We start from the raw sequence: 23,095 nt of genomic DNA on the forward strand, positions 1-23,095 counted from the left end.
CAGCAATCTGATGAACAACCACCACCTCGATCAAGAGCAAGATCAGGAAGAGCTGTAGAAAAAGTGACCCTTCATCAGAACTGAAAACAGCTGGGAAAGGGTGGCATTTGTGCTGATAATGGGGTGGAGGAGTGAATGAAGTATATGGAGACTGGATCCAGAGAGAGAATAAAAAGGGATAGGTAAGCAAAGAGATTGCTGATATGCCAAGGCAGAAATACCAGATACGGAACTATTGAGAAATGTAAATTCTTGCAAAATGGGCTGGCTGTGCTGGGAGCAACTTCTAGTCATCAGGAGTCTGCTCCAACATACTTCCGTTTACAGGGGAATGAGGACATATGCAAGCAATAAAAATTACTTTTTAACCAATCAGATTAAAAGAGTTTTTGCAATTAGATTAGATTACTTACAGTGTGGAAACAGGCCCTTCAGCCCAACAAGTCCACACCGAAGCGCACCTACCCAGACCCATTCCCTAATGTTTACCTCTGCACCTAACACTATGGGCAGTTTAGCATGGCCAATTCACCTGGCCTGCACATTTTTGTTTTAAATTATGAGATTTCTAAGATTGTTTTGATTTGGGACTATGCATTTGGAGAACAATGGAGTGGTTCTGTGTCCTGTCTTGCTGTCTGGTGAACAGGACTGGGATGGCAAGGCGCATTAACGAGAGGCCTGGATTGTCTTGTCAGGAAGAGTGTGTAAAATGTTCACATTTGCAGAAATGCCATCTGTGTTTAGATTGCTAATCTCCAAAGTTTCTGCAAAGTGTTGAGAATATTGAGTTGTAAATAGTTATACTTTAAACTGTCTATTGAAACGAAAGATAGGACAGAAATGGGGTCTCACAGATAGTTAATCAGCATTGCTGCCCAGATACAATTCCCACATAATTCTTGTCCCCATGAGAAAGAGAAGTGTTTCTAAATTATTGACTTCCTGAAATTTGCAGACAAGGTAGGCTGCCATGATCCAGAAGAGGAGTAACTGGGGGATAACAGTCTCTCTTGTTCATCGTTAAAAATCATACAATACCAGGTTATAGTCCAACAGGTTTATTTGGAAGCACTCTAGCTTTCGGAGCACTGCTCCTTCATCAGATGGTTGACGAAGGAGCAGCACTTTGAAAGCTAGTGCTTCCAAATAAACCTGTTGGACTATTACCTGGTGTTGTGTGATTTTTCACTTTTCATATTTTTAAGCGTTAATGTAACTTATGGGGCAGAAAGTGTCTCTGGAAGCTCAGCACCAACAAAGTTGTGTGCTTTATAAACATAATCTGTTGATAATTATCTTTATCTTAATTTAAAACTCATAATATTGCACATGGTATGAATTTTAAACCGGAAAAAACAAGCGGCCTGGAAAACAAGATTGTTCTGTTCGAACACCACATGTCGTTGAAGACCAACCCAGTCGCTTTAAGACAAGTTAATCAACTTCCACCAAGAGCCGCTGGTGGAGCTCGTCAGCTTCATCTGCCTTTGGAGGAGCGTTTTGCGTATCATGCAAACTAAAGGCAGAGGAACAAGTTGGTTGAGAACACACTTGGTGAGTGAAGTTTATGTTTTCCTGGGCTGATCCGTGAATAGTTGTTTACTGAAGAATCATGTCAGAATCGAAAACTTTATTTCTGCACAGTTGCTGTCACATCTGCTCAGGGTTTCCAACACGTTCCATTTTTATGACTTAAACTAATTTAATTGAATAATCTCGTGGGAGAGAATAATAGTAAGAAATAATTGTTGCTGAGCTATGCACAGAAATATACGTGGTACTTCTAACAACTTGTAAAAGACGCACTTTCCCCAAACTTGGTGAACATCGTCAATGAGGGAACTTATCCAGCATGTAGCTCCCTCATATTTTGATCCAACATTTATGGCTTGGTTGATATTGGTTTTGGACTCCAGGGTTCTTTAAATAATTTGGCTACAAACAAGTGTAGTGCTGCTTTAAATTCCTCTGAACACTCAGATTTTAAAAGATTTTTGCTTCTAAAAATCTATAACAAAGTCAATTGGAAAACCTGTAAGTAAAACCAGTCCATACTTCGAGGGGTTGGGGAGTAAGAATGGGTTTAAATTTTGGATTAAAAATTAAGAACTGAAATTGGAACGGAACTGAGTGGCTTTTTGACACATTCTGTGGGTTTATGCCATGCATTTTTCCAGCTAAACTATTTTCGCAACAAGTGGACTTGTTGGGCCGAAGGGCCTGTTTCCACACTGTAAGTAATCTAATGTAAGTAATCTAATCAAAATTATATTGATCTCACAAAAAATAGTTTTATTTAGTTTTTTTATAAATTAATAAGCAGCCTCTAAGCCATTGCAACTTGTTGTCCTACATTGCATTCAACACTGATTAAAAAGTTTAATGTCTTTGCAATTCTTATGAAGAGCTAACTTACTTCCTCTTTAAAAATATTGCTTGTTTTTGTTTTATTACAGTTTTTGGTCTCTAACTTCAAATGGATCATTTTTTAATAATTGGTGACAAATGGGTTTTTACTTTCTCAAATGTTGAAAAGGTTAAGAAGCACTTACTCTCAAAACTGAGGACCAACGCAAATATAAACGTTCTAGATTACAGCAAGTTATGAATGTTTCACTGCATCACACTGCAACATCTACCATCACGGTGTCACTTTTAAGGTGTTTTAGTTCCCCAGAATGCAGAGAACGGGTTGTTTCTGTGACATTAATACTGGCTCCTTGTCACCCGAACTTCTGTTTGACATTATATTACTGGATCTAATTTTTGTGTTTTTTGGTGGGGGGGGGGGGGGGGGGGGGGGGAAGAGTTGCATTTGTCAGTTAAGATTGGATCATGTTTCGTGACAACGTGGCAGATGGTGTAATATGGAAAACACACTGGTCCTATTTCTGTCATTGAAAGTCAAGTCTGAGAACTAGGGAAATCTGGATTGTCTAGATTTCTGTATTTCGGCATGAAGAATTTTGGATTAAGTATATCTTCAGTGAAGCCTTTAATGTGTCTGTGTGTTAATGTATCTGAGTGTAATGAGTTGAGAGCCTTTAGCAGAAGATATATTCTGTGATAGGAAATTCAGTGTACTTGAATCTGGGTTGGAAGAGTAATGTTTAACTCATTCTACCTTAAGGTTATAGAGTAGCCAAACAGTTAAAATCAACTCCAAAAAAAGTTACCATGTTCCTGTTCCATTCTCACCTCTATGGGTGGTCGAGATACCTGCTTGACTAAAACTAAAGACTTATTAAGACCTGATCACAAAGGAAACTTTTAAAATTCCCTTGTTAGTGTCACTGGGTGAGCCATTTATTGCCTTTCCCTAGTTACCCTCAAGAAGGTGCTGGTGAGCTGCATTTTGAAATACTATAGTCCATGTTCTGTAGGTACTTTCACAACACATTGTGGTGGTAATTCCATTCTTTTGACCCAGAGACATTTGTTATGGACCAGACCAAACCCCTTAAAATATATTAAGGAAATAACCTGGACTCTACTTTTACTTTTTTTTTAAAGGCAAGTGAAAGGCATTGTATTCTGGGTGCAATTTGATTGGTTAAACTACCAGACTTGAAGCAAAATACACTTTATTCTTGCACTATAGTTAAAATATTAACAAAAGAAAGAAGAATTGGAATAACTTTATTGGAAAACTTAGCATAATAATAACTACTAAACAGTAACTGTTCCAATCTAGTAACATCTCATAATAACACCTTTTTGATCACAACTTTTACGGTTTGTTTGATGTTTCTATTTTGGATACCAGTGTTATTTTATAATTCGGCTGCAAACAAGTCTGGCGCTGCTTTAAATTCCTCTGAACATGAGGGTTTTAAAAGAGTTTTTTGAAAAAAAAAAGAGATATAACAAAATCTATCAGAAAACCTGCATATAGAAACCAGTTGGAATGGCATCAAATTTTGGGTTAAAAAAAATTAAGAACTGAAATTGAAACAGGACTGACTGGCATTTTAGACAGTTCCTGTGGCTTTACGACAAGCAGTTTTACAGTCTTTTATTATCTTGAACTTACAAAAAGAAGTTTATTTTTTTAAAAATAGCCTCTAGGCCGTTGCAGCCTGCATTTTGCTGTTTGTTTCTGTTACAGTTTCTGATTTCTTATTCAAATGGATCTTATTTTAATAGTTAGTGCCAAATATGTTTTCATTTTCTTAAGTGTTGAAAAAGTCAAGAACCATGTGCTCTTAAAAATGAGGACCAACCCAAAAATAATTGCTCTTGACTGCAGTAAATTATAAATGTTTCAGTCCAACACAGTGCATCACACTAACTTTACTGTGGCACATTTAATCAGGTTTTAGTTCTCCAAATGCATACAACAACTTGCTTCTGTAACACTAATACTATGGTCCAGACCAAACCCCCTCAAAATATATTAAGAAAATAGAGTAGACCCCAACACTTTCTTATTTTTAAAGGCAAGGGCAAGGTGTGTTCTGGATGCAATTTGATTGGTCAAATTATCGGGCTTGAAGCAAAAAGCACATTATTCTTACACTATAGTTAAAATATAACAAAAAAGAATTAGAATAACAACTCTATTGGAAAGCTTAACAGAATAATAGATTATTTAGCTACTAAACAGTAACTGTTCCAATATAGTAACATCCCATAAACACACCCTTGGCAAAGGCAAATTCAGTAAAAAGGACTGTCTGTTTTGCAATTAGAGTCATAGAGATAAACTGCATGGAAGCAGACTCTTCAGTCCAATTTGTCCATTCCGACCAGATATGTTAACTTAACCTAGTCCTGTTTGCCAGCATTTGGTCCATATCCCTCTAAACCCTTCCTATTCATATACCCGTTCAGATACCTTTTAAATGTTGGAATTGTACCAGCTTCTACCACTTCCTCTGGCAGCTCAATCCATGCTCACATTATCCTCTGTGTGAAAGAGTTGCCCCTTACGTCCCTTTGATATCTTTCCCCTCTCACCTTAAACCTACGCCCTTATTTTTGGAATACCCCATCTCAGGGAAAATACTTTATCTATTTACCCTATCCATGCCCCTCATGATTTTATAAGCTTCTATAAGATCACCCCTCAACCTCTGTGCTCCTGGGAAAATAGCCCCAGCCTATTCAGCCTCTCCCTATAGGCTGAAACCTTCCAGCCCTGGCAACATCCATGTAAATATTTTCTGAACCCTTTCAAGTTTCCCAACATTCTTTCAAAATGAAGGAGACTAGAATTGTACGCAATATTCCAACAGTGACTTAACCAATGTCCTGTACAGCCACAACATGACCTCCCAACTCCTGTACTCAATATTCTGACCAATAAAGGAAAGCATACCAAACGCCTTCTTCACTATCCTATCTATCTGCGACTCCACTTTCAAGGAACTATGATCCTCCCCTCCAAGCTCTCTTTGTTCAGCAACATTCTCCAGGACCTCTCCAGTTCAGATGGAGAGAACATCAAAAAAATCTTAGAGAGAACTTAAGCATTTTGCTGTAGCAGGGAGAAATGTATAGCAGCTTCCAAACCCCAACAGCTGCTGAAAATTAAACTAAAATCCTGGTTCTGTGGGAGCTTGACCCCACCCCTTCATGTTGCTTCTATTGTTCCAACTGTTTTAAAAACCTCAAGGCCTCTCAATCTTTACTTTATTGGTTGTGAACAGGCCACTCACCACCTCTGTCTCAACCTCCCTTCATTTAAAAAGGGGCAAATTACATCTCTTAAAGACATAGTACCGTCGCTTGCTGAAGGAATAGTGATATATTTCCGAGTCTTGATGTCGAGCAAGAAGGGAAACTTGCAAGTTCTTACTTATCTGTTGCCCTTGTCCTTCTAGCTGGTCATGGTTGTGGGTTTGGAAGGTGATATCTGAGGATTCTTGGTGAATTTCTGCAGTGCATCTTGATGGTATATGCTGATGCTACTGAGCACCGGGGGGTGCGTGTTTGCAGATGTGGGGCTAATCGAGCATGCCACTTTGTCCTGGATGATAGAATCAAAGATTCCCTTCAGTGTGGAAGTGGGTTATTCAGCCCATCAATCCATACTGGTCCTCCAAAGAGTATCCCACTCAGATGCACTTTCCATCCTGTCCTCTTCACCCTGCATTTCCCATGACTAATCAACTTCGCCTGCACATCCCTGAAGACTTAGGGTAATTTAGCATGGCCAATCCATCTAATCTGCACATCTTTGGACTGTGGGAAGAAACCCATGCAGACAGTGTGCAAACTCCACATGGTTATGGGAATCGAACCCGGGAACCTGGCGCTGTGAGGCAGCGGTGCCAACCATTGAGCCACCATGTTGCCGAACGTTAAACATCTTGGGTATTGATCGTGTTGCATTCAGCCAGGCAAGCGGGGAGTATTGCATCACCCTCCTCACTTGAGCCTTGTTCATGGTGGACCAGCAATGGAGGAGTAAAGAAGTGAGTTACTCATTGGAGCATTCCTAGCCTCTGACCTGCTGTTTTAGTCACTGTATTTATGTGGTGAATCCAGTCCATTTTGTGGTCAATGGTGACCCCCTGGAAGTTGATAGGGTAATTCAGTGATGGTAACACCATTGAATGTCAAGGGAAGACGGTTAGATTGTCTTTTATTGAAGATGGTCATTGCTTGGCATTTAAGATGCAAATGTTACTTGCCACATTTAGCCCAATCCTGGGTATTGTCTAGATCTTGTTGCATTGGGACATGGACAGCTTCAGTAGAGAATAGCGCAACTATACGAGTTACGAATAGTGCTGAACATGCTGCAGTCATCAATGAACACCTCCGGAGGGAAGTTCATTGGTGAAGCATTTGAAGATGATTGGGTTTCGGACACTGCCCTGAGGATTTCCTGTTGAGATGAATGACCTCCAACAACCAATAAGTCAGGTATTCCATCAACCAACAAGAAGATTTCTCCTCATTGCCATTGAGCCGGGCTCCTTGGTACCACATTCAGTCAAATGTGATCTTGATATCAAGGCCAGTCACTCTTGCTTCCTGTCAGAAATTCAGCTGGTTTGTCCATATTTGAACCAGGATTATAATCAGGTCAGGAGCTGGATTTCCCTGACAGTTCCCAAACTGGGCAGTCAGTGAGTAGGTCACTGCTGCAGCAGCACAGTGTGTGGGCTCCTTTTACTGTTTTGCACTCACTGCTTTTTTTGTCTTATGGAACTTCTGTGGAGAACTCGACAGCTTCAAGGTGTCCACGTATCTGATGCAAAGTGTGTTCCCGGCGGTGTGGGAAGGAGGAGAGAGTGTGATCCCGGCGGTGGGGGAGGGAGGGGAGAGGGTGTTCCCCGCGGTGCGGGAGGGAGGCAGGTTTGGTCCCTGTGTTGGGTACAGGATCCGGCAGCCTCAGGGGGTTTGCACGATGATGATGTCAGTGGAAGCAAGATGGTGACATGTAGTGTGTCAAAAAGACTCAAGGGTGGCTGACTACCTCCTGCTGGTGTTAGACTCTGTGTTCAGTGGAAGACCCGCAGCCACACCCATGGATCTTAAGAAGGACTGTAATGTTGAAGTTTTAACTTAATTCCTTACTTTCTACTTTATACCTATGGTGACTCTACACTTTTCACTATACTCCTGAGTCCCTGTACTGGAGTACACATGACAATAAAATCTCTAATTCCATTTCTGAGTATATGCTGCTTGATAGCACAGTTTCTGATACCTTCCATCACCTTTCTGATGATCAAGAGTGGACTGATAAGGTGATAATTGGGACGGGGATGAATTAGTCCTTTTTTGTGTACAGGGCAAAAGCAGAAATTGCTGACAAAATTCTGCAGGTCTGGCAGCATCTGTGGAGAGAGATCAGAATTAACATTTCAGGTTCAGTGACTGAAATGTTAATTCTGATTTCTCTCCAAAGATGCTGCCAGAGCTGCTGAGTTTTCCCAACAATTTCTGTTCTTGTTTCTGATTTCCAAAACCTTCACTTCTTTTGGGGTTTTTTTGAGTATACCTGAGCAAATTTCCACATTGTTGTGTAGACGGCAGTGCTTTAGGTGTACTGGAACAGCTTGGTTAGGGGAGTGGCGAGTTCTGGAGCTCAAGGAATATTGTCAGATGGAATATTGTCAGAATGTTGTCAGGGCCGATTACCTTTGCAGTATCCAGTGCCTCCACCCTCTGAATTCAGAGGCACACTCCATACTGCCATCCTCCATAGTAAAGTCCGCGAAGGACAAAGCAAAGATCCCTTAAGGTATCACATGTTTTTTTAAAATCCATTAAAAACTTTTTGTTTCCTTTTCAGCCATATCTTCTTCGCATACAATTCAGACAGTGAAGCAACTCACCAGGTAACACAGAAAGTTTTCCCAGGTTAACCTATTCCTTTAACTTGCAGAGTGGAAATTGAGAACTTGCTACATTGGAAGAGCCCTGGACACAAAAATGGAGCAAGTTGCAATACAGACGGGTGAGTGTTAAGGTTGAAGAAGAAAAATAAAATTTTATAGTTAACATTTTTAATAGGTGTATCTACTACTAATAAAAAAGTCCCTAAGGAAGTAAAATTCAGAACCCATCAACAGCTGAACATCTTTCTGATCCAAAGTTTATTCTGATTCTAACAGTATATCCAAAATGCCTGGCTTTAAATTTCATCTCCAGATAGAAGCACCCACTTCTGAAAATACAAAATCCTAATCGAAAAATCAAATATTCATTTTATTGATCACAGCCTCAGACAATGTAAGGAATTAAATGTAATAGGTTGTGGGAAATTAAAACAAAAGTATGAAAATACATATCAGATCACTTTGCCTCTGAATGTGTGGTTCAGCCTGACATCCTCTATCATAGTGAGCCAAGTGTCATGGACTGTTGTGTGTCCTATATCCTGATTAAAACATTCTCTAATTTAAAAGCTAAGAAGTCCAAGGCTACCAAAAAACCACCCCTAAATCTCCAACTTTATCACCTTTCTGAGTTCTCATTCATACTAAGACTGCATTACTCTGAGCCCTCTTTAGACCTGAGTTTACCTCAAGCACCACTCCACTGCCATAGTTACTAAATCCATCTTCAATTTTTCCTCAGTCCCAAGATCACTGAAACTGGAAAACATGTTTCTGTTATTTTGACACTAAGCTCCTCCCATTCTGTCACTATCCTCCTGTGCTCTACTTTGTATAAATTTGAACTCATCCAAAATTCTAATTCCTGACTCCTGTTCTGCACTAAACCTGAAGTAAAATCCGGACGAACTATGCATGCTGTAAATCTGAGGGGTTTGAGTCGAATGTCTCTGAGAACAGGAAGACAATGGAGGCTGGGCACAATATGGATGATGGGCAAACAGGGGTTAGTGCAGAAACAACAGAAACTGCTGGTAAAGCTCAGCAGGTCAAGCAGCATCTGTGAAGAGAAATCAGAATTAATGTTTCGGGTCCAGTGACCCTTCCCCAGAACAAATGGAAGCGATAAAAATGTTGGTTTTACACAGAAGGTAGGGTGGGGGGAGGGAGTAAGGAGTAAATGAGCCCAAAGAGAGAGAAGAACTGTTGGACAGACAAAAGTGTGGATCTGGTGAGGAGGGTGAAACACTGGAGACTGTTAGTTGCTAACAATGGGTTGTGTAAAATAGCAGACTGTGTGATAACAAGGGCTGGTATGTGGGAGTGGGGTCTAGGACTTAGGAGAGGTCAAGCCCAAAAGTTATAGAACTCGATATCGAATCCCCAAGCAGAAATTGAGGTGTTGTCCTTCCAGCTTTCACTAAGCTTCACTGGAGCACTGCAGCAAACCTGAGACAGAGTTATTGGCCTGGGAGCAGGGTAATGTGTTAAAGTGCCAAGCAACTGGAAGCTCAGAGTCTTTTTAGCAGCAGAACTAGGCTTCAGTTCTCCAATGTAGAGAAGACCATATTGTGAATGCAGTAGACTAGATTCACCTCAAAGGTATGTTTGGGCACTTGGATACTGGGGAGGGAGAAGGTAAATGGGCAAGTGTTACCCCTTTGACAGTTGCAGGGGAAAGTGCTGAGGAGCTGTGGGTAGGTGTTGGGAGTGAAGGAAGAGTGGACCAGGGTGTCCCAGAGGAAACAGTCCCTGCGGAAGGCAGAGAAGGGAGGGGAGGGGAATATCTGTCTGATGATGGCATCCTGCTGCAGGTGGCGAAAATGGAAGCCAATGGTCCTGTGGATGTAGATGCTGGTGGGATGGTAGGTGAGGATAAGGGAAAGAGGCCTGAAGAAGGGCTCGTGCCCGAAACGTCGATTCTCCTGCTCCTTGGATGCTGCCTGACCTGCTGCACTTTTCCAGCAACATATTTTCAGTTCTGATCTCCAGCATCTGCAGTCCTCACTTTCTCCTAGAGGATAAGGGAAACCCTATCACTGTTGTGGGAGGGAAGAGAGGGGGTGGAGCTGAAGTGTTTTAGATGAGCTGGAGGTCAGTTCTGTTCTGAGGAAGAGTCACCGGACCCAAAACGTTAACTCTGATTTCTCTTCTCAGATGCTGCCTGTTTTTCCAGCAGTTTCTGTTGTTTCTGCACTAACTCCTGTTTATCCATCATCCATATTGTGTCCAGCCTCCATTCTTTCCTGTTCTCAGAGACATCCAACTCAAACCCCTATCCTCATTCACAAATCCTTATATGGCCTCACTGGAATTTCACTCCTCGGCGTTATTGCATGATCCCCAACAATGACCTGCTCTGTAAATCAATACCGACTCTATCAGTAGGATAAGCCCTTTGTGTCCTGGTCCTGATTTATCTATACCTCTCCTACCACCATTACAACTCAATGCTAGTAGATTAAGTAGCTGATATACAAACAAATTATTTATCTGCACTTCACTGAAATCCTGATCACACAGAAAGGAGCCAATCTCCTGACTTTAAGCTGTGGATATCGTCCACTTCCTCCTCACAATGGTCAGGAGAAAGTGGTCAGAGACCTAGGAGTTGTCCTTTTACTTCACTGAAAGTTAGGTGCATGGTGGGATTGGAAGGGGCCGGAACCAGGACTGGATCTGCAACAGTTGCTGGCACATTGCAAAAAGTTAGTACCGAAGGAATCAAAGGATGTAGGGAAAAAGCAGGAGCAGGGTACTGAGTTGGATGGTCAGCCATCATCTTATTGAATGTCAGGACAGACTCAAAGGGCCAAATAGCCTACTCCACTCAGATGGTTTATGTGCCTATATGGGGTAGGGGAATAATAGTGCCCTGGGCTCGGGAGGGGTGGGTGTAGGTTGTGGAGGCTGGCTTGGTTGAATTATCAACTAGCTTAAATATCCAGTTTCGACCCATAAGTCATCAAGTACTGTTCAACTTTACATTGTTAAGCAATGCCTTTTCAAACAAAAGCTCTGCATTTCAGGCTGTACAATGGGAAAGAAGCTGTTGCTGTTAGATGTTGACTGTGGGGTGGATGATGCCCAAGCGATGATGATGGCTCTTGCAGCTCCTGATGTACACATCCTGGGTATAACGTGTACTCACGGAAACACAAACATTGAAAACGTTTGCAAAAATGCGCTGCGAGTGTTACAACTTTGCAACAGGATGGAGGTAGGTGTGGAAGAGCAGAGGAACAAATCTGTATAAGTGGGACTCTGTTTTTTTGTTCAGTAACAAGAAGTGAGGAATACAAAACTCACTTAAAGCTTGGACATATCCTACTTCTGTCAAAACGCTGCCCTATTGTTTCTGTTTGGTACAAACACACAAAACAGGAACAGCAGCAGACCATTCAGCCCCTGAAGCCCACTCTGCTATTCAGTAATTGATTTGGAAAGCAAAGTCAGTCTGAACCAACTACCTTCCTTGTCCTCCTCCTAGATAAAAAAATCAAGCAAGCCAAACCAACTCAGCCTCACAATTACCGGATTGGCAAGACAGCAAATTTAAAACATTAACCAGCCTGAAAATCACTCAGTTGTTTCTGAACAGATTAATAAATGATAGATCTTTGATACCAAGTTTAATTTAAACAAAAAAAATCAGTTTACTGTTAAGCATGTAACTTCAGTAGAACATAGATGATCAATACGGCAATGTAATCCATATCTACAATCTGAACCTTATCTTTTTTGATCTTAATTCTGATAGACAGAATTAAGGGATATTCTTCTTAAAATAAAAGAATTGTGAGTAAGGGATGACTGTCTCAGTGATGAATACCAGGCCTTTGTGAAATCCTTGGGTGATTGTGTATATCTTGCTTGAATTCCAAAGTCACCAGTCAATGCAAACAGCTTCTGCAGACCTGTGGACTTTTACTGGTTTCTTACAACTGGGATTTTTTTTTAAACTTTCACCAAATTGGTAACTGGAGAATAATAACTAGAGAAAGCAAAAACAAAAACCTAGCCCAGTGCAGCAGCTGCTAAAGCAAAAACTGCTCCCTGCACAAAACCCAGTCAGAGATAGCTCACCTTTTCCTCCTCATTTTCCAACATTCTGCAGTTGGCTGGCCATCATTAGTCCTCCCTTGGTTGACCAACTCAGCATCCAACCAGCTGCCGGTCCCTGACAGCATCTAGTTACTGGTTTGTCTATAGGGTTCTTAGATCATTAATTAACCTGTATTATTGTTCCAGGCTGATTCACAACTGCAAACACCAGTCTTTTGTTCTCCACTGCTTTTGTTCAAAACAAGCTGCTGTTCAAAGTTTAATTCTCAACTTCAACTCACAGTTTCAAACCAGAAGGTGTGCAGGTCAGGTGAATTGGCCATGCTAAATTGCCCATCGTACTATGTGCATTAGTCAGAGGGAAATGGATCTGGGTGGGTTCCTCTTTGGAGGGTCGGTGTGAATGTGTTGGGCCGAAAGGCCTATTTCCGCACTGTAGGGAATCTAATCTAATCAAATGAGGGAAGATAAAAATAATGATACTCTCAACAGGTGCTTAACAGATTTGAGGCTCCATTTCTTAAAAGCAAAAACAATCTTAAAAACTAAAGCACTTACATCTTAAAATAAATAATGCTAAATGGGGCAACTTTAAATGAGGACTTCAATCATCAAATATTTGGAATGTGTTTGATTTCTTCATTTCCTAATTTGAAGAATTGGAGTCAGTTGTACTGTCCCTATTTGTAACTTAGTAAATGCCAAGAAGACTAATCTAGAAACTGCCTGAGGATTTAACTGTCTGTCTGGTTAACAACTAAATAACTCAGGGAACCTTTTCAATAAGAGTATTAATCATCTTTCTTACATTTACTCTGTTTTCTGAAGAACCAATGTGATGTATGCTCAGAATTTCTGAAAACTACATTTCCGTGTTTGCACAGATTCCTGTATACCGGGGTGCAGGTACCTCGCTCCTTGGAGAACGTCTCCATGATCCTTCTTATCATGGAAAGGATGGTCTGGGTGATGTTCCAGACCCGAATGCTCCAGGGCTGGAACACATCCAAGCTGAGCATGCAGTGAATGCCATGATAAGAATAGTCAATAAGCATGTTGGCCAGGTGAGATGTCGTCTTCCCTCGTTCAAGGGTTGTGCCTTGGGATTGAGGGTGACCTGCTTCCTTTCTGCTTCGTGTCTTTTGAGACATCTCTGTAAATCTAATGTACGTTCTGCAGTCTCTGCCACATGAAGAGTCAGATAGATAGGCTGCGAGGAGGATTGTACATTTTCTCTGCCACCTCAGTTTAACCTCTGTGCATTCCCATTGAAATCTAACAATGTTTTGCTGCCTTCGCAAATGTACCTTTTCCATTTTTATCGGTCACAAGTCAGGGACACCGATGAGTCGCTTCGGCTGTTTGATCACTTCAGTGATGCTTTCAGGACATCCGAAAAGCATTTCCTCCTGCAAGTCTCCCAGTTTGACTGTGTTCCAAGCAGAGCAGTAGCTTCAGGAGTCTGGCTTCAGACACGTGAACATGTCCTGGTCAATGATTCGGGTTTTCATGCTGGGCACATCAGCTGGAAAAAGCATGCTGCTGTTGGGAATACCTTTCTTAGATTTAAAGCATTTTGTGAGGGCACCATTGGTGGGTTTTTTGTTTGCTCAGCTGATGTACCCACTGTAATTGTGAAATATACAAAGTAGTTGGGACAGCAAAACTTAGCGGTCAAAGTCTTTGAAAATCTTAAGGACACATGGCAGGAGACTGGAGTGAGCTTGTTTTTGAATTGGGGCAGGCCTGTGTAAATAAAGAGAGGATCTTATCTCAGCAGAAGCGTAAAAGATTAAGGAAATTTGGAAACAGTGATATTTCTGTGCAAACCATCACAAATCAGGTTTGTGCTAAATGTTTCAAGAATAAAATGTCCTGTGCTATAGCTAAACTATTGTAATTGTGAACAAGTTAAGATTATATTCACAGCAAAGAATATTTGAACATATTAATGAAATGCCAGCACAAACTTTAATTGTGTTTTTGTAAATAAGGAATTGTGTCTCCAGTAACAAAACAATTTTATTAACATGACGTGATGAGTGGAGTCCTACAGGGTCTGTGCAGGGACCTCTGCTTTTTTGTGCAGCTTATATCAATGACTTGGAGAAAGAGAATGATGGATTAGTAACTATGTTTTCAGCTGAGACAAAGATGGGTAGGACAGTAAGTTGTGAAGTGGATGTGTTGGAGATGGAGACACACAGGCTGTGAGTATGCAAAATTCTAACCGAGTATAAGGTAGGAAGTGTGAAGTTACTTACTTTGGAAGGAAGAATAAAAAAGCAGAGGATTACTTTAAATAGAAAGTGACTGCAGAATTCAGAGCTGCAGAGTGATCTTGTTATTCCACTGCATGAGTCACAAAATGTTCATACGCAGGTTCAGCAAGTAATTAAGAAAGATAATGGGATGCTATTCTTTATTACAAGATGAATAGAACATGAACACAAGGATGTTCAACTTCTGTACAGAGGACATTAATGAAACCACATCTTGAATCCTTTGTGCAGTTTAGACCTCACTTTTTTAAGGAAGGAGATGAACATCTTCGAGGTAGTTCAAAGGTACTTTACTAGATTGATCCCTGGTTTGAGCAGTTTATATGATGAGGATAAGTTGGATAGACTGGGATTGTTTCCACTGGAGTTTAGAGTGAAGCGTGGTTTGGTTGAAGTATATAAGATCCTCAATAGTGTTGGTAACTTGGATGGAGAAAGGATATTTCCTCTTGTCACAGTTCTAGCACTAGGGGGCACTGTTTAACAATGAACACATGCCCATTTAGGAAAGAGACGAGAATGTTTTTATGTTGTTTGACTTTGGATTTCTCCATCTCAGATGGCAGTGGAGGCAGGGCCATTGAATACATTTAGAGGAAAGATTGGTAGATTCTTGTTGGGTGAGAAAATCAAAGGTTATCACAGGTAGACAGGAATATGCAATTTGAAATGCAAACAGATTTGTCATGGTCATATTAAATGGTGGGACATGGTGGAGGGATCAAGTAGCCTGGTTCGAATTTTTATGTTTATTTACTTGTAGATCTTAAGTAGGTCAAACAGAGTCGCATTCTCATTGAAACATTGTATGTTTGATATGCAATGCGGTATTCCTGAAAACATTTATGAACATTGCAATAGGTTTTACTTTGAATTCAGCAAAAGCTTTTTACTATTACAATGTACAAAGGAATGAACGCCTCACTGTTACTATCCTCAGACATTGCATCATCTTGTAGGTCTGTCTTGTTGCTGTTGGACCCCTGACCAATGTGGCCCTGGCTGCAAAAATGGACCCCACTTTCCCAACAAAACTGAAATCTTTGTACATCATGGGAGGAAACATGGAAGGTAGGTCTCCTTTACTGAAGCAAAATACTGTGGAGGCTAGAAATCTGACTTGAACAGCAAATGATGGAAGTACAGAGCAGGTCTGACAGCATCAGGAGAGAGAGAGGAAGAGAGTTGGTGGACGGAATGTAATATTATGATCAGTTGGGGGGGGAGGCTACTGAAAACTGGTGGGAACTTTATGTTGGTCATTTTCAGGAGACCCAATGGAATGTTGCAATGATTCAACATTTCCTGGGGCAGTGATATGCTCCCATTGAAGTAATAGTGTTGCAGTGTAGACAAGCACAGCAGGTCAGGCAGCATCCGAGGAGCAGGAAAATCAACATTTCGGGCAAAAGCTCTTCATCAGGAATGAGGTCAGGATGCTGCCTGACCTGCTGTGCTTTTCCAGCACCACTCTAATCTTGACTCTGATCTCCAGTATCTGCAGTCTTCACTTTCGCCTTGGAGTATAGATATCCCATCCCAAGAGCTGCTGACAAATCAGTGGCTGCAAACTATCCAGTATTGTCAATGCCACTGGGACAGAAGGCCAGAGCTAGTACTGCACTGAGATCTTCAGCAGGGATTAACAATAGAACGCTGGAGAGAGGTGAGTGTGAGGACATTGGGGATAATAAACCAGGACCTTGGCGAAGTGGGTGAGTGGGTCAATTTAAAAGGCAAGAGAATAGCTTCACACTAAGGTCTCCCCTTGATCAGTTGCAGAGTGTATGGAATGAGAGATACCTCTGTCTTCACCCCCTCAGTAGGCCACAGCCAAGCTTTACTGAATTTGCTGGGCAGTTGATCCACCAATGGTAAGATGTGGTTCTAAAGTCAGCCTTGAGCAGTTTCCTAAGAGTTTCAGTAGATCTTCAGGCAGGAAGGCCACCCTCCACCCTTTCCATCTGAAGCTTAGTAAAGGTCTAACCTCCAAGATGGCCAATTACCGCTACATTATGTCAATTATCGTGTTCTCAACATTTACGATGTCTGCTTTATTTTCAGCCCGAGGGAATGTGAGAGTCTGCAGTGAGTTTAACTTTGTTACTGACCCAGAAGCAGCTTCCATTGTCCTCAGCCATTTTACATGCCCCACTCACATTGCCACCTTGGAATATAGTCTCCGTCATCGATTACCATGGGTAAGTTTTTCAAAGTAGGCAAAACTAAGGCACAATTTGTCAGCTTCCCCTCAGCCTTTTAATACTCCGTCCATCACTTGAAAGGAGATACTGTCTCAGGGAGCTGCTGGCCTCTTTGATTGGCTCCAGGTTTGTAATCCTAGCATTACCACTCTGATTGGAAGCCACTGTTGGGACTATGTCCAGTCCCAACGAAGAAAAGTCAGGATTCAGATGGAAGTTTAGTTCTGGGAGTTCACATACACATTCTGTGTTTTGTTATTGGATCATGCAACATAGGAACTGGTACTAGTAAAAATGTTTAGTTTCCTTTCTGGTAGAATACATGGTGGAACTAACTCTAGTTACTTCTTACATATGTATAAGCAATCCCAGTTACATTAATCAACGAGCATAGATTTTTGAATCGGTCTATCCCCCTATTCTAATTAGATTTCAAGGTTTAAAATGGCTAACTATTAAAGGGTTAAACTTTTGGGAGCCATGTACCAGGAGGGGAGGTCTTCATGAAAAGACTGCGGTAAGAGGGCGTATCTTAAAAGTGCTTTAAATTGTGAAAGATTGTGACAAATTTGGATCCAAGTTAGCTTTTCTGCTGTGCACTAAATATAATGACATCTGGGATTTGCAGTTTCCCTCATTTCAGAGAGTATACAATATTCAATGGATTTTTGTAGATTATCATTGAATAAATTGGATTATGTAATGAAATTCAAGCAGTACAAACTAGAACATGATCAATGTTATATAAAGATAAAATTTCTACAGTCTTAGTGGACTATCGGCTGCTCACTAATTGTGGAGAGAGATGACTAGTGGTCCTTTAACCTGGAAATTCCCAACCCCTCAGGTGGGTGGTGAGGCTGAAAAGGTGGGATCTTCATAATAATCTCTGCTAGCACAGGAAAAGAAGCCAGACAAAACGAGCCATTTAGGGTTCTAGTGTCAAAATGAAGTAAAGCACGAAAATAGTCCTTTCAGTCCAACTTGTCATGCTGACCAGCTATCTAACATAATCTAGTCCCATTTGCACTTGGTTCATATCCCTCTAACCCCTTCCGATTCATATACACATCCAGATGCCTTTTCAATGCTGCAATTTTCCAACCTCTACCATTTCTTCTGGCAGCTTATTCCATACACCACCCGCTGCATGAAAAAGTTGCCCTTTAGGCCCCTTTTATTATCTTTCCCCTCTCACACTAAACCTACGCCCTCTAGTTCTGGACTCACCCATCCCACGGAAAAGACTTTGTCTATTTATCCTATCCATGCTCCTCATCATTTTATAAATATTTATAAGGTCACCCCTCAGCCTCCGATGCTCCAGGGAAAACAGTTCCAGCCTATTCAGCATCTCCCTATAGGCTGAAATCCTCCAACCCTGGCAACATCCTTGTAAATCTTTTCTGAACCCTTTCAAGTTTCACAATGGGTGGCACGGTGGCTCATTGGTCAGCACTGCTGCTTCACAGCACCAGGGTCCCAGGTTCGATTCCAGCCTTGGGCGACTGTCTGTGTGGAGTTTGCACATTCTCCCCGTGTCTGCGTGGGCTTCCTCCAGGTGCTCTGGTTTTCTTCCACAATCCAAAGATGTGCAGGTCAGGTGAATTTGCCATGCTAAATTGCCCATTGTGTTCGGTGCATTAGTCAGAGGGGGAGTGCGTTGCTCTTTGGAGGGTTAGATTACATTACATTACATTACATTACAGTGTGGAAACAGGCCCTTCGGCCCAACAAGTCCACACCGACCCGCCGAAGTGCAACCCACCCATACCCCTACATTTACCCCTTACCTAACACTACGGGCAATTTTAGCATGGCCAATTCACCTGACCTGCACATCTTTGGACTGTGGGAGGAAACCCGAGCACCCGGAGGAAACCCACGCAGACACGGGGAGAACGTGCAAACTCCACACAGTCAGTCGCCTGAGGCAGGAATTGAACCCCGGGTCTCTGGCGCTGTGAGGCAGCAGTGCTAACCACTGAGCCAGCGTGCCGCTGGTGTGGACATGTTGGGCCAAAGGGCCTGTTTCCACACACTAAGGAATCTAATCTAAAAAAACAGCCTTCCGATAGAAAGGAGACCAGAATTGCACGCAATATTCCAAAAGTGACCTAACCAATGTCCTATACAGCTGCAACATGACCTCCCAATTCCTGTACTCAATGCACTGACCAATAAAGGAAAGCATAACAAACACATTCTTCACTATCCTATCTACCTGCGGCTCCACTTTCAAGGAACTATGAACCTGCACTCCAAAGGCTCTTTGTTAAGCAACATTTCCTAGGACATTACCATTAAGTGTATAAGTCCTGATTTGATTTGCTTTTCCAAAATGCAGCACCTCGCATTTATCTAAATAAACTTCATCTGCCACCTCCTCAGCCCATTGGCCCATCTGATCAAGATTCCATTGTAATCTGAGGTAACCTTCTTTGCTGTCCACTACACCTCCAATTTTGGTGTCATCTGCAAACTGACTAACTATACCTCATATGTTCACATCCAAATCATTTATATAAATGACAAAGAGCAGTGGACCAGCATCGATCCTTGTGGCATACACCGGTCACAGGCCTCCAGTCTGAAAAGGAACCCTCCACCAGCACCACCCTCTGTCTTCTACCTTTGAGTCAGTCTGTATCCAAATGGCTAGTTCTCCCTTTATTCAATGAGATCTAACCTTGCTAACCACTCTCCCATGAGGAACCTTGTCGAACGCCTTACTGCACTCCATATAGATCACGCCTACCGCTCTGTCCTCATCAATCCTCTTTGTTACTTCTTCAAAAAACTCACTCAAGTTCGTGAGACATGATTTCCCACACACACGACCATTCTGACTACCCTTAATCATTTCTTGCCTTTCCATAGTTCCCTGGCTTGTCCTTACCATCTTTCTTAAATAGTGGCATCACATTAGCCAACCTCCAGTCTTCCAGCACCTCACCTGTGATTATCAATGATACAAATATCTTAGGAAGGGGCCCAGCAATCTCTTCCCTAGCTTCCCACACAGGCCTGGGGTATATCAGATCAGGTCTTGGGGATTTATCCACTTTTATGCGTTTCAAGACATCCAGCACCATTTTTCAAGATGTCACCATCTATTTCCCCACATTTTCTATCTTCCATGTCCTTCTCCACAGTAAACACTGATGCACACCACCACCTGCTCAAGGGCAAGTGAGGTAGTAAATGTTGGCTCAGCCAGTGATACCCACATGCCCTGTGTAGATGAAAGCAAATACAAGTTAAAGGGTTTAGCAGAGTACAAGTGCACAAAAGTAATTGAACATCAAGGTGTTTCTTATGTACTTCTGACATTCACTGAATCTTAACACTAATGAGTGAGCACAGCTGTTTCTAAGAGAAGATGTGGAACTGCAGCTGCCAACTTTCTTTGCAAACAGATAATCTGCCTCCTTTTTGGCTGATGTTAGTGGCTGTTTAAAATAAACATGGCGAACTATATTTACAAATTTGGAACTATGAAAGCAAATCAGGTAATTAACACAGGTGTGGAACAAAAAGCCCTCAGTGGCTTCCAAAGTGAGCAGCTTTGGTTTTTTTAATCAACCTGCTGATTGTAGAGAAGAAGACAGTGTGTCTTGTAGATGATTCATACTGTTCCAACTGAGCATCGGTGGTTGAGGGAGAGTGCATGTTTGTAAATGCAATGCCAGGATGGGAAATCATAGCAATTACAGAAACATGCCTCAGGGATGGACAGGACTGGCAACTTGCAGGATACAAATGCTACAGGAAGGATAGAAAGGGGAGCAACAGAGGAGGAGGAGTGGCATTTTTTGATAAGGGATAGCATTACTTCTGCTCAAACACCCCAGTCCCTTATCTGCCGTTGGGTTGTGGGGTTATTCAAAATATTATAGATATCTGGGCGAAAAGCTCTTTCAGTGGCTGAAATATTATCACCTTTTCTCTTGAATTGCAGGACTTTTTTCATAAATGGATAAATCAAAATACTGAAAAAGCTCGATTCATGAAGAATATAACTGCACTTACTACTCAGTATGTCAAAGATGATCAAGGCAACAAAGAGTTGTATTTTGGAGAGGGGTTTGTGTCCTGTGATTCCTATGCAATGGCTGCTGCAATTGATGAGTCTGTTGTCACTGAACATGCAGTGTATGGGGTAAGTGTGGAACTGCATGGAGCATTGACCAGAGGGATGATGGTTCTAGATACCCTTGATCTCCTGAAACTAAAGCACAAAGCTGTTGTCTTTCTGAAATGTGACATGGAAAAGTTTAAGCAACTGTTGGTTAATGCTGTGAAATAGGATCCTGCAAGCTTTTAATGGGGAAAGAAAGGAAAAGTGAACATATATTTCATGTTGTATTATTTAGGAAGTAAACTGTAATGCAGTACAAACTTAGCCAAATTTAAACAACATGCTGATACATTGCTAATACCTTTATCACAGTTACACTGCTTGTGTCTGCCTGGCATCAACTCATCTGCTATGAAAACCTTCATTCATGCCTTTACCATCTCTCAAAGTTGATTATTCTAATGCTCTTCTGGTGGCATTCCATCTTTCTTCCCATTGTACAACTGAGGTCATGCAGAATTTGCTGCCTAGACCTAACTTCCACTGAATCCAATTAATGTTTACCTGTCCCCGATCCTACTGACCTACATTGGCTTTTAATTCTTATCTTTAAATCTTTCCCTATCTCTGCAACCCTGAGATTCTCTAATCCTTCCATTCTAGCCACATGTCTGCTGCCTTCCATCACTCCATTGTCAGCTGTGTCCTCCCTCAGCTCTGGTATTCAACCCCTATACCTCTCTGCCTTTCTTTTCCCTCTAAGATGTTGTATAAATCCTACCAATGTGACCAAACTTTCTGTCAGGTTTCCTAATATCTCCTTATGTCGGTTGGTGTCTGAAATAACTCTTCGAAGCCAGCGTCCCATGACCAAGTCACCCTTTATTTACATGTGCACAGTACACTGGTTCTGGCCAGCCTGCCTGTTCCCAGCCCCGGAACTAATGCTCCCGGATTGGCCTGGGTTAACAACCCCAATCAAGGAGCTCATAGTCAATGAGATCCACCTGATTCCAATCACTACAGTGTCAAATTTACTTAATGGGGATATTCTATTAAATTCCCGATGAAGGGCTTTTGCCCAAAATGTCAATTTTCCTGCTCCTCGGATGCTGCCTGACCTGCTGTGCTTTTCCAGCACCACTCTAATCTAGACTCTGATCTCCAGCATGTGCAGTCCTCACTTTTGCCTTTTGCCCAGTGTTCTATTAAATGCCTTGGGTGCTTTACTACTTTTAAAGTCGCTTTTATTAATTGTTATAGCATTAACCAGCTGATTATGCTTTGGCCTTAGAGATTTGCATTTCAAGAAAACCATTTTGCTTTCTTTGTTTTACTAGTTATCTGAATTTGATGCAAGGATCAATACAGTTATGGAAACTAAAATAAAAACAGTGCTGGAGAAAGTCAACAGATCTGGCAGCATCTGAATGGAGTTCTTTGGGACTGAAGAAGTAGTCATACTGGACTCAACATTAACTCTGTGTCTCTCTTCCTATATGCTGCTAGGTCTGCTGAGTTTCTCCAGCACTCTCTGTTTATATTTTCATCTCCAGCATCTGTAATACTTTGCTTTTAATTGTGAAAATTTCTGTATTTAATCTCAAAGAGGAATATGTTATACTTTTAAAAAAAAAAGAGCTTTGCTTTTATTTAATCAGATGTACTAGCATTGGATAGTAATGGATAAACGCGCTCTTGTATGTTGTGAATCAATAAAAATGAGAGATGCGTGCAACTATCTGTTTTCAGTTGTATTTATTTCCATCTGGAGCCTGATTCAGTTCATTAAGTTTATTGAGAATCGTCCTCCTTCGTTCAAATAACTAAGTGGATGATGACTCACTGGATATTATAGCTACCATTCAGAGAGATGCTGAAAGCTTGGAGAACTGTATGAGCATCATTTCTTTCGGATCCCTGGGAAGAATAAGAGTCTATGCTTATCTCCTGATTAGTGGTACTTGGCCCACTATAAACAGGTGAAGAAGGTGGGTGAAGTTCTAATTTTAAAGTACAATAAACATTTGAAGTTCTATATTTTGCAGACTTTGAAACTACTGTTCCATCAATATTAGTTCCAGTATTTACTCCAGGATGTGCATAGAGCAAGTGGTGAGTGTGCTAACAGTTTTCCAGGATTTTTAACAGTAGGAAGACTGT

The 23,095-nt window shown here is 41.5% G+C and overlaps 1 protein-coding gene across 1 annotated transcript; it reads left to right on the forward strand.

Annotated features, from left to right (window-relative positions):
• Positions 1–1,447: 1,447 nt before the first annotated feature.
• Positions 1,448–22,670, forward strand: LOC122550871 (nucleoside hydrolase-like). Its single transcript, XM_043692259.2, has 7 exons — positions 1,448–1,557; positions 8,348–8,419; positions 11,330–11,520; positions 13,250–13,429; positions 15,607–15,718; positions 16,712–16,848; positions 20,813–22,670. Exons 2-7 carry the CDS (start codon positions 8,395–8,397, stop codon positions 21,158–21,160), a joined length of 993 nt encoding a protein of 330 aa, XP_043548194.1. The 5' UTR covers positions 1,448–1,557; positions 8,348–8,394; the 3' UTR covers positions 21,161–22,670.
• The last annotated feature ends 425 nt before the right edge of the window (positions 22,671–23,095 follow it).

This window comes from Chiloscyllium plagiosum, unplaced genomic scaffold, assembly GCF_037043375.1.
Source record: "Chiloscyllium plagiosum isolate Xiang-an unplaced genomic scaffold, Cpla_swu_hap1 HiC_scaffold_6, whole genome shotgun sequence".
In the NCBI taxonomy this organism is placed as follows: domain Eukaryota; kingdom Metazoa; phylum Chordata; class Chondrichthyes; order Orectolobiformes; family Hemiscylliidae; genus Chiloscyllium; species Chiloscyllium plagiosum.